The 11,621-nt window shown below is 39.2% G+C and overlaps 1 protein-coding gene across 1 annotated transcript in view; it reads left to right on the plus strand.

Annotated features, from left to right (window-relative positions):
* RALGAPA2 (Ral GTPase activating protein catalytic alpha subunit 2) overlaps positions 1-11,621 on the plus strand; it is a gene marked incomplete at its 5' end in the record, with an annotated part of 113,836 nt that overhangs the window by 56,377 nt on the left and 45,838 nt on the right. Inside the window, 3 exons of the mRNA XM_019613468.1 lie at positions 345-468; positions 2,135-2,290; positions 8,129-8,287. Coding sequence (XP_019469013.1) covers positions 345-468; positions 2,135-2,290; positions 8,129-8,287 — 439 coding nt within the window. The remainder of the gene's footprint in view (positions 1-344; positions 469-2,134; positions 2,291-8,128; positions 8,288-11,621) is intronic.

The following is an 11,621-nucleotide window of genomic DNA, read 5'->3' on the forward strand; positions in this document are numbered from 1 at the left end:
TTCTGTTGGTCAGATTTTACTCTCATTAACAGCTGTGCAATATTGCTGTCTTCAGCAAGGTTGCACAGATGTAAGTGATTAACCCTGTAATTGGAACTTGATCATCAATTCTTTGGCTGATGCACAGAAAGAATGGCCCTTGCTCTGCTCTCTGAACAGCAGCGTGGTTGTGGGGAAAAAAAAAGGTGAACGTACGTAATTCTAAAGTTAAGTGATGTATTTGTGTGCATCAGAGGAACAGGCGTAGAATAAAACATGGTTTTAGAGTGCAGGTAGGTGATACAAAGAATAATTTGACCTCTGCTATTTTCATAATTCTCATTTCTTGTTTTATCTAATTACAGCCGTGAAACTCACAAGATTGCAGTGTTCTACATTGCAGAAGGACAGGAGGACAAATGTTCAATACTGTCCAATGCCAGGGGAAGCCAGGCATATGAAGATTTTGTTGCTGGACTGGGTTGGGAGGTAAAATCACAAATTTAGGCAAAATTATGATATCAAGACCTATGAAAATCAAATGTAAGCCAGTTAAAGTAGGTAAATGGAGAACAAACTGCCTATATACCTGCTCATTTGTTAATTCTCAAAAAAGAAAAGTAAATTTTAATACCCAGTAATATTTAGCAGTACTTCAAAGATCATTTTATTTGACAAATTCTGCAAATCCAAATGTTTTGGATGTTCACATCATTTTTTACAAGCTGGGATATATTGTAGGTTATTTAAGACTTCTGTTAGCTATCAGAAATGGGGAAACAGGAGAATGTTGAATTACAGAATACAAAGAGGATGCTTTTTAGGCTAATGTGTGACATGGTCACGTGAAGCTGGAAGTAAACATCTTTCCATTCTCCCTGCTATAACAGATATTGCTTGGAAGGTGAATTTAAATCCTCAGGCCTATGATGTCCCAGGACTATAACATTTTAAATGAGTAATGTTTCCCATGTTCCTCAATTTCCCATCTCTTTAATTCTCAAAACCTTTACTTATTTTATGCCCCTCCTTGCTTTTTCTCTGCCTTTTGGTCAGATTTTTCTAGCCACCATTAGCTCAGCTGAGAGAACTAGAATGCTTCACAGAGCTTTCCTAGAGCTTCTCTTCAGGTTGCAGTGGTGGTCAGATTGTCCCCTGGCAGAAGTCTGAGAGTTTTTGTCAGAGTGACTGAAGAAGGAATTCTTCCTTCTTTTTGTGCCTTTCACCAGCGGGGTGTGCAGCACTTTTTCTACCTCACTTGTTTGCTGTGCATGCTTAGCAATCACAAAGTGCAATCCCTTACAATATAATTTCATAATTTATTATCACTCTTGTTGCACATCCTGTTTCTGATGGGCAGGTGGTGCTGCAGTGGTCATTTTAAGAATGCTTTCTGCATTGTTAAAAGCTGTAGCTTAATTTTACCTTAATTGTAGCTCGTTTTAGCTCTTCACATGGTTGGGTCACTTACCCAAGCAAAGGACTGCAGCACTAAAGGCAAAAACACTTGAGTTTAGTTTGTGTTGGTCAAATGGTATGTTGGTAACCTAAGTGACATTGACATTTATGTTTTGGAGGGGAAATACACGGCAGCTGTATTTCACATTTAACACTTTAAGAGAAATAAAGTCTACGAGGAGAGGCAGCATCCTCAATTGGACTGATGCAGTTGGGAATACATAAATTTTAGACACAGAATTGTTTTCAGTGGGGCATTTTCTCTGAATAACCTTTTAGAATAATTTCTTCTAGAATGTTTCTTTTAGGATGGAATTTCAGTTTCTTCTACAGATATCCTTAGTGCTTATGTTTTCTCTGCACTTTTTAATTAGTTCTCGCTGTGTATGCTTTGGGTGGGCTTGCTGAGCCACATGTAGCCCTTCCAGCAGTGTTGTTCCATTGCTGATAGGAAGGTAGAATAGCCTTAAAGATAATCACTCAGTACACAGTTAAGAGTTGTTTATTTTTAGTAAATGTCAGATACAAGAATGGGAAACCAACAGATCTAACGCTAAGATGACAAACCTGTACGGAACGACTTATCTTCCTTGGGGATGGTTACAATCTCACCAGCTGTTGATTTGTAAATAAGTAGGGTTACTCATCAGTCCTTAAAAAAGATAGATTTTTCTAATTATGGCTGTCAATCACTTAGGTTGATCTCTCGACACACGGTGGGTTTATGGGCGGCCTGCAGCGCAACGGCAGCACTGGACAAACAGCACCCTATTATGCTACCTCTACTGTGGAAATCATTTTTCATGTGTCTACAAGAATGCCATCAGATTCAGATGATTCACTGACCAAAAAGGTAAGTCAGTTGCTGTGTATGTATTTCAAAGTATTCGATTTAGTCTCCGTGTGCTTAAATGAAGGTTTGCACTCGGAGCAGATTGTGCTGACTCGTCCTAGCAGGCTATCTTTTCTGTGCCACATGGTGCTCTGCAGCTAGATTATCTGAATTAAATGGCATCTAAATTCTGGATTCTGCAACACAATTAACATTTCCATGGTAGCCTTAAATACCACCATTAGTAATAATATTAGCAATAATTTCATTTGTGTGTTGTCTGCCTGCCAAAACTGCTGTTGTGTGGAAGAACAAAACAACCAAATGCAGCATAATAAAACTTTACAGATGAACTGTCTACTGTGTACCAGAAAAGAAAAGAAGTGAAAGAGAAGTGACACGCATAGTACTAAAAGCAGCCAGCCGATATTTAAAACCATTATCCAGTTATTCACAATTGTGACAAGCAAACTCTGCTTCAGAGATGGCTAGAAACCAGCCCAAAATTTCATTGGTATCAGTACTTAATGGTTTCTCTTTCCTAACGACTGATTTGAGATTATGGTGCTTGCCAACTGCTGCTTAGTCAAAGAAGATTTTAGGTGCATAGCAAATCTTTGCTATTTTAATTAGGATTGGCAACTTTTCCTACACAGGTTGTTAATGTCATTAATGCTACTACAGCCATCCAGTGTACCACGTGGTACTGTTGTGCTCTGGAAATTAGCTATAAATACCATCAGATGATTTTTATTTGTTCTTCAGCTAGTTTTGAAATGATCTTTTTCCTCAAAATAAAAAAGTGGAATTTCCAACTATCACTCCTGAAAATTTGCCCAGTAAAGATGGAGCTTTTCTTCACATACCTCATTTAAAAAAAAAAAAAAGTCAAGAAAATTACATGTTGTCTTCATATATGCACCTTGTTATGTAGATTTACACAGTCATCGGAGTGCTTTAGGATAAGAGGGTATGGCTGTGGTACACATTAAGAGAGAGAACAGTCTATCAGTGAGCCATGCTAGGGCTGCCCATATTCCACTGTCTGTACCTGTTCCTGGCTGCTATTTATCCAGCTACTAGTTAAAAACTCCCATTCTGAATGCTTGATAATTTCCTTCAGCAACATACTCCAGGGCCTCACTTTTTGTACCATGAAACTATATTTTGTATTATCTGCTTTGCTTCAGTTTAAACCCATTTATTCTTACCCTATCCCACATAATCTGTTCTCTAGAATCACTTTGCAGCAGACTTACTCATGTTTGAGGTCTGCTTCCATCTCTTTCCCAGTCTTTCTTTTTCCTGAACTAATTGTGGTCGTTTAGACTAATCTTCCCTTCTAAGTCATATCTTCTGGATGTGATGGATACCTAGCTTAGACAGTGAAATATCTAGTCTAGCTGTTGAGTAATGTATCACCTGGAGAGGGAAAATGCACATTCTTACAGAGCCCAGGGGAAAAAAATGGGTTTTACTGGCAAATATCTGTTTTACTAATTCCTCTAATTCCTGTTCACATTAGTAACTAACCATGGAGCCATGGGGATAGTCTGGTTATTCTATTTAGTTGTCTTCCCTAAATTTACTCTAGAGAGTTTCTTCTTCATGAGAATCAAAAAATGAAAGCATTTAGTATTTTCCCGTCTTCAAGTCTTGAACTGTTAGGAAATAAGGCCAGCTCCAGTAGATGTTATCCAAAAAATACACCTTGAAGTAGTTGCTCTAAAGCTTAATGAGACCTTAAATGTGTTATAGGAATAGAAATCCTGCTGGGATCCAACTCTGTTCCTGTAAGGCAGGACAAAGCTTTGGGCAACCCAGTGGAACTTGGGAGCTGGCCCTGCTGCAAGCAGTGGTTTGCTCTGCATGACTGCAGAGTCGTCTTTAATGTGGCATCTTCCATGATTCTTCTGAGCAAAACAGCTTTATTTAATTTGCTATAGCTGTTTGGTAAGCTGGAATTCATTTCTGTACAAATTAGCTCAGACTTTTTAGCAAACTTCACTGAAATGCAGCTAAGAGTGGACAGCAATATGCGTTTCAGAGGCACTGTAAAATTTCTGTGGGATTGATAGATCTCTAATTTGTTGGCAGTGCTGATGGATTAAATAGCTCCCATTTGAAACTAGTGCTTTAAGCATGATTACGTATCCAGCCCATTTCTAAGGACTGTATTAAACATGCTGCAGGTTAAGAGCTCTTACCACCTCAAAGGTAAACTCTGATGCCTGTTTCTCAAATTCCACTTGTGAGTCTTGGCAGCAAGGAGGCCGTATACTGAAGTGCTCAAAGGCATATAGTACCTGTTCCATTTTACTTTTTGCTACAAAAGAAATATATGGTGTTAGAGACCAGTATTACTGAGAGGAGAAAATGTCATCATGCTCCCATTTGGGATGCAGTGGGGGGACCGTAACCATTTTCTTGCCTTCCTTGTTTTTCCATCAGATACCGTTGTGTGGATGCTGTTTGGAACCTAAACTCCCTCTTATCTCCTCAATCTTTGTCGTTTCTGTGGTTTCTTTGCTTATTTTGCCTATAGACAGAAAGAATTCAATACCAGTCAGTTTGCTTAGCTCTCAAGCTCTGGAGCTGTACAGAAGGTCTACCACCTGCTGGCCAAGGAAGCAGTACAGCAGACCACAAGTTCTGTGGGCTAGGGAATGGAGCAGATGCAGTAATTTTACTTAATACGTTATACTGGTCCTTTACTTTTACTGAAAATGAGGATAAATTCATTTCTGCTATAAATTCAGGGATAAGTGCACTTCCACTGAGAAGGAACTCAATCCTTTATTTTGTGCATCAGTAATTTGTACTTTGAATACCTATATATGAAGTGTAAGCTGATATATTGTTCATTCAGGAAGCTGAACATAAAACAGAAACACCACCAACAGAAAATAGAAACCACCCCAAGTCATTCCAAATAAGACAGCCCTGCAAGAAGTAATTTCTTGTACAGTTGCAGGACAACAAAAATTCAGCTGCTATCTATTGCTGTTCCTAGGGTTCAGCATCACTGTTTCTAAATTTTTTTATCTGGATTTCTGGTGGTAAGAATGAAAATCAATCAGAGTAGCAGCATCCTACAGTCCCCCATCTTGTTCTAACTAAATTGCATCTAACAGTTTAAAGATGGGCTGCAAAATTTTCAAGTGATTTATTCCATCTTCCCCATTGTCATAGCAGAACTTTTTCAATTCAGAAATCTGCTTGCAACCCCATACTGAACTCTTGCTCCTTCGCTGCAGAAATTTGTTAGCTGGAGCTAGATTAGATTTTTAGCAGCTAATCTAACTGCTGTAGGGGTTTGCAAAGTGGGGACAGAGCTGTGCTATTGGATTTGTCCAATTCATTTGACTCCAGGACTATAATTGCACTTATGTCTTACAAGGCTTTTATAGCCTAGGGCTGGCGAGCAGCAGAAAAACAAATTGGCAGTGATACAGTAAGAGTGAAAGGGAATGAAAGGCACACATTATCAGTCTCCAGGCAGCACTGTTCTGGCAGGAAGTTTCTTGGTTAATTTACAAATAAAACTTAGATTTTAGGATGGGCGCACTGTCGGCCAAACAATGGGGATGTCAGGCCTGACTGTTCCTTAGCGAAAGGAGCAGCCCTGCCTCCCCACAAGCAGGAATTCTTCGGGCAAACAGACGACTCCTCTCTGGAGCCAGCTGGCTGGCTAATGCAATTAGTGGGGAGAGGGGGTCAGGCCGAGGTGTGTGCCGCGACCGGTGCCGACCCTCGCAGCCACGCGTGGCGGGCTGAGTGTGTGCCGAAACAATCGGGCTGCTTCTCCTCACTTGGGGTTTTGAGACAGATTCCTTCTTTCTCGACTGCTGTGGGCTGTAATAGAGCGGGTTCTTTTTTTCCCCACCTGCGCGTGCCCCTGCTCCGGTCTGTGTCCCTTTGGCCTTTGGAGCAGCCCTGCGTCGAGGACATCGAGCATACAGCCTGCGCTGTGTGGAGAGAGCCATCCCAGAACACAGCAGCTGCTGTGCTGCTGCCAACAGCTTTGTCCCAATGGTTTTTATCAACGGAATGATCTCGTGAGAACAAATATTTTTGGTGGGTGCCAGTTTAATGTTTATATAGATGCAGTGGTTAAGGACGTGTGATTTAAAAACCAAGGCGGTAACACGCGCTCTGCTGCATTTGATGGGGATTGCAGCAAAACCAGTGTTTTATTAACATCTCTTCCTGTCCCAAACCAGCAGAGATTGAGCTGACGTCTTGTTTACCGAGCTCCGCTTTCCTCAGTGTGATCAAGTTTTAATTTTGGGGGATTTTTTCAGCATGAAGTGTTTGATTATTAGCAAAATAATTCATGGTGAATTAAAAAGCGGCATTTGGATGTATTTTGATTCCTGTTTTGGTAGCTGTGTGTGTGCCTTGTATAGTTCCCAAAGCACTAGGAGGTGAAGCAATACCAACCCTTATCTTCCAAGTCTTCTTTTTGGAGTAAAACGGATCGGTCTTCTGTTTGAATTTTCCTTTACAACTAGGCAACATGTTCAGGACAGCCATGATAGCTGTAGTTCATGCTAATTTTATATGTGCAGGAAGCTCTAGCATTACTATTGTCAATGTATCCACATTTCTTATAGGTTCAGACTGTTTGCATTCTCTTCAGAAATTAAAAATGTCATTTATTTATAGCTTTAAGTGAATACAGCTGTCTTCTGTTTCATTTAAAACGGAGAACCTGAGTCCTTCTTTGAGTGTAGCTTTATTCTACTCCTCTAGAGTACTAAGCTGTAAGCAGCACTTGTGGCTTTGATTCCTGTTGTGGTTCATGGGTGCACACGTTCCTCTTACAATTAGGATATGTGCCTCTCAGCCTTATGGGATTGAAATTCTTTACATTAAAAGGCTCTACCTGGTTCTGAAGAGAGCAAGTGCTTTGGCATAATATCAGCTATAATACCAGGCTTGTGCAGATGATTTACCAATAAAAACTTTTTTTTTGTACAGAGCCAGAGCAGAAAGCAGAGTTTGCTTTGACTTTTTGGTTAGGTGTGTTGTACGCATTGTTCAGAGGCCTGGCACCAAACTCAGGTAGTGCTCTTCTAAGGTTTAAGTGGGACTTAAATTCTCTTTATGAATTGGGCTGACATTTTGCACGTGGATTAAATTTTAACTTTAAAGCTTACAGTTGGAACTATTGTGCATAGCTTGTATGTTATTGCCAAATACTTCTTACCATCTGTTAGGTCAGCTCCACTTCCTCCCATCACAAAGCAAGCACACAGTTCTTTAGATGGATTTGGGGTATGTCCTACTCAAAATTTATCTGCATTTTTTGCAGCTCTGCTCCAAATAAAGTAACTTCCCCAGTATTTCACGTTCTTCTGTAGTTTCAGTGGTCCAAAACATCACGCTCACATTTTCAAACAAAAGCCCTGTCTGGACACACAGACAGCAAGAAAATATTTTTTTAATGCAATAAATTGAGAAACAGTCATTCATGCTGGGAAATTTCTTGACATCCAGAGTCAAGGCATTTCTGTCACAGCCACGTTATTTGAACTGACAGTTGTTGTCCTGTATTTAACATTTCATTCTAGCAGCTCAGATTCCCATCTTATTGTATATAATGTACATTTACATATCATTTTAATGGCTAGCTTGATAATTACTTAATTAAGCCATCAGAAAACAATGTGTTCTCAATGAAGCAAATTACTTAGCTGATCTTTTGATGAGCAAATGGAGAAAAACAATATTTCAACTTTTTTTCTGTAATGAAATATTTCTAGTATTGAACATTCTAATTCAATTTGTAAGCCATGACCCCTCATAAACTGTTGTTATCACTCTGATTAATAAAGAGCCAATTTGCTGTTGCAGCTTCGTCACTTGGGAAATGATGAGGTTCACATCGTCTGGTCTGAACATAACAGGAACTACCGCAGGGGCATTATACCAACAGATTTTGGAGATGTTTTAATTGTTATTTATCCGATGAAGAACCACATGTTTTTCATAGAAATAATGAAGAAACCAGAGGTACGTTTTGAATGCTTTATTGAATCTGTCATATCTCCTGCACGACTGACTGATAGTTAAAGCTCAATGTTTTAGAGTTTGTTGTTATTTTTTCCAAGCTAGAAATGCAAATAGCAATTAAAATATGCAACTAATTTTATTACATTATGCTCAGTGCTTAAAGAACCACTTCAGAATTCTGATACCATAGAATTTATTGTGCACATGATGAATTTCCAAAGTGAGCCAGGAGTAGCAAAACAATAAAGATTTAAATTCCACATTTGATATTGATCCACCTCATACGATGTATGTACTGCTGTACATACAGCACTGTGCATAACCTCACATATTTTCAAGACCCTAACCATAATCTGAGTCAATGCGGTAGAGTGGGCGTTGCATATTCTTACATCAAACAAAGCATTTGAGTTTGTGTGCCATTTAATTCATTGTTATGCAACCACATTTTAAGATATTCTTATTTTTTTAAGCAGTGGATTTTGTTTCTTTGGAAAATGTCAACTGTGTGCAAGTCCATATGCATAAAAAAGAACACTGACCTAATAGCTGCTGGTGTATGTAGTATGTACTTTGTAAAAGTGATCAATGTGATAAATACCGTTTTCCTTATGTGAGGGACACTGTTTGTCCAAGAAAATAATCAGCTGTGGAAGAGTGCATCTATCAGGTGATGTATTCACTGGCTGGTCACAGTATTTTTTTAGATAGGGCTATTATATGTTAGCATTTAGAGGCTTGCCAGTAGGCATTTCAAACATGAAAATCTTTTATACATTGGAATATTGGGTTTCTTTTCTTTGCACTTGATGTTGAGTTCTGCAGTTTACTTCTTGGAATTTTTAACTTTGAGTCTTCCGTAAGGAAATCCAGAGTTTAGCTCCATGCTTGAAAACTCTCAGAATCAACCCGAGAAAGGCTGTGTCATCCTGTATATTAGTCAAAAATACCCAACGGGCAGAAAGAATAATAGGTAACTGGAAATTTAGTGTTATCCCTACATTTAAAGTGCAAACCATTACAATGTAATAAAATTAATCCAGACATTTCCAGGGCAAGTGTGGCTGACCTTTTGTTCACCAGCTACTGACCCCAGGGTGAATGAAAGAGGCTTGCAGAGAGAAATGTCTGTTGTTTGGCTTCGGTCCCTGGTATTTAAATTGCATTCCCTAATCAAATGAAAAGGCTGTCCTCTCTATCAGGTTACAGAATCCATGGCAACATTTGGCCTTTTATATACATAATGTTAGCCTTTTTGTTTGCATCTAAGTAGAGACACCTGGAGCAATGTTAACATTAACCGATTTAGCATTAATAGCTTCATTATATAAGAATTTCTGATCAGATAGCTGTTACTTTTGTTATATTGCTTCAGCTTGTATTGTTTTCATTTTTTATCTCCCTGCTTGGCAACGGGGCAATGATTTGCAAATTTTTTTTGTCTTGATTAATTAAGCAATATAATTATCAGGAACCGTGATGCAGTCTTTGCTCGACAAAGCTTCTGAGGGAAGACAATAGTAAGTCTGTTAGTGTGAATGCATTCCACGCGTCACAGATGCATGAGGATATTCTGAACAATGAGACGAAAAGCTGCCTGCAAAAGAGGACAAAGAATGCCAGGCAGACTCTACACACTGCACATACCGCCAGGGACATACTGCGGGTTCCCTGGGACACAGATGCCTTGTTAGATTGCAGCTAGTCATCAGAGATTAATTCTCAGCCATTTGGTACAATAATTTACCCCATTCCCCAGTCTTTTAACTAGTGCTGCTTGCTATAGAACTGAAGTCTTTGTGCTCAGGAGGTTTATTTAACCTTGCCTACTCTTACTCTGTGCAACCAAAATAATTTTTTTTTATCCTGGAAATTATAATGAAGCAGGTGTTTGCAATGTGGTGAATATTAATTTCTTGTCCATGGATGACTTGCTTTGACATTTGTGGTAGCCTAGGAGTGGAAGGATTTTTCCCTTGACTTTTTTTAAATATTTCATTCCTTCCTAAGCCTATTATATATATATATATTTTGTAACCATCTGAAACAGTTCTTTTCTCAAATACCTGGTTAAATGCTGGCTTGCAGAAAAGCACTGAGTGGGGCATGTGCTCCCGTGCATTGAGTTCAGCTGTCCCCTTTCCCTCCTTACGGTGGGCTCTACGTTGGATCCTGATGATCCGTGGCATCCCATTGACTCCAATGACCCTGCTCTTGGTTCTGGTTCTGGTTACATCTTGTCTTCTTTGGCAACCATTCACACTCAATAAAAAGTTGCTTCCATCATCCACATTGTTGCTCTCTCTTCCCATCAGAAAGCCTACACCAACTCTGCCTCATGAAGAATTCTTGACAGGGAATGTGCTTGGGTCTCAGTTCTTTGAGTAATCTGGCTTGCTTCTTAGAAAAGAAAGTGTGTTTCTTCATTTCCCCAATTTTTTTTCTTTTAAATAATCACATGCAATTAGCCAGGTAGTGGAGTTCACAGCTGTAGTGTGCTCCCATTTTTATTGCTCTTCTGCTTCCTCTGGTGGCAGTGCTGTGGCTGGGGGCCAACCAGGCCAAGCAGGGCTTCTCTCCCGGTGTGCCCCACAGGCAGGCAGAGCAACCTGCATGGTTCAGCAGGGGGTTTGTAGTAGAGAAAAGTGTGGTTTGCTGGAGCGTGTCTATTTAACTTGGAGGCATCAACTGCTGAACTTTTTGTTTCAAGAATTCTGACACATTGAGGATAATTTTGGGGAAAAAAAAATGCTGGAGAAATTGCTCAGTGAAAGACTTTTAGAAATATGAGCATGGTTAAGTGTTTACACACACACATATATATGATGTACAAAATGAACACAAAATGAATGTGTATTTTTAGTGTATAAATCCTGTGTTAAGACAATTAGCCACACTCCCTAGGCTCCAGGTGTTTCTGAAATACTGTAACTAAGTCCAGCAAGCAAAAATTACTTACAGTCAAAATGAGAATCGATTCCTCTGTATTGCAGCATATGTACATTGCTAATCTGACTTAAAACATCCAGCATTCACATGTGCATGTAGTTTTAGTACTAGTATGTACTTCATTGGCTTGTTCATACTCGCATAAAAATGGAGATTTACATTTTATCTCCTTTTGTCAATACTTGAAAGGTAGAGTGTGTGTGTGTTAAAAACATCACGTAGAAATGTAACTGCATAAGCTGGAGAAACTTGGTGCTGTAGAACGTTATCACTTCCATGGCAAAGATTTTCTTCCTGTCACTTTTCTTTCCAGTTACTAATGGTAGCATGATGAAATAAAGCAAAACACCGTGCAAAGATTTTTCATTAATCTTTTTTTTTTTTT

This window comes from Meleagris gallopavo, chromosome 2 (genome assembly GCF_000146605.3).
Source record: "Meleagris gallopavo isolate NT-WF06-2002-E0010 breed Aviagen turkey brand Nicholas breeding stock chromosome 2, Turkey_5.1, whole genome shotgun sequence".
Lineage (NCBI taxonomy): Eukaryota > Metazoa > Chordata > Aves > Galliformes > Phasianidae > Meleagris > Meleagris gallopavo.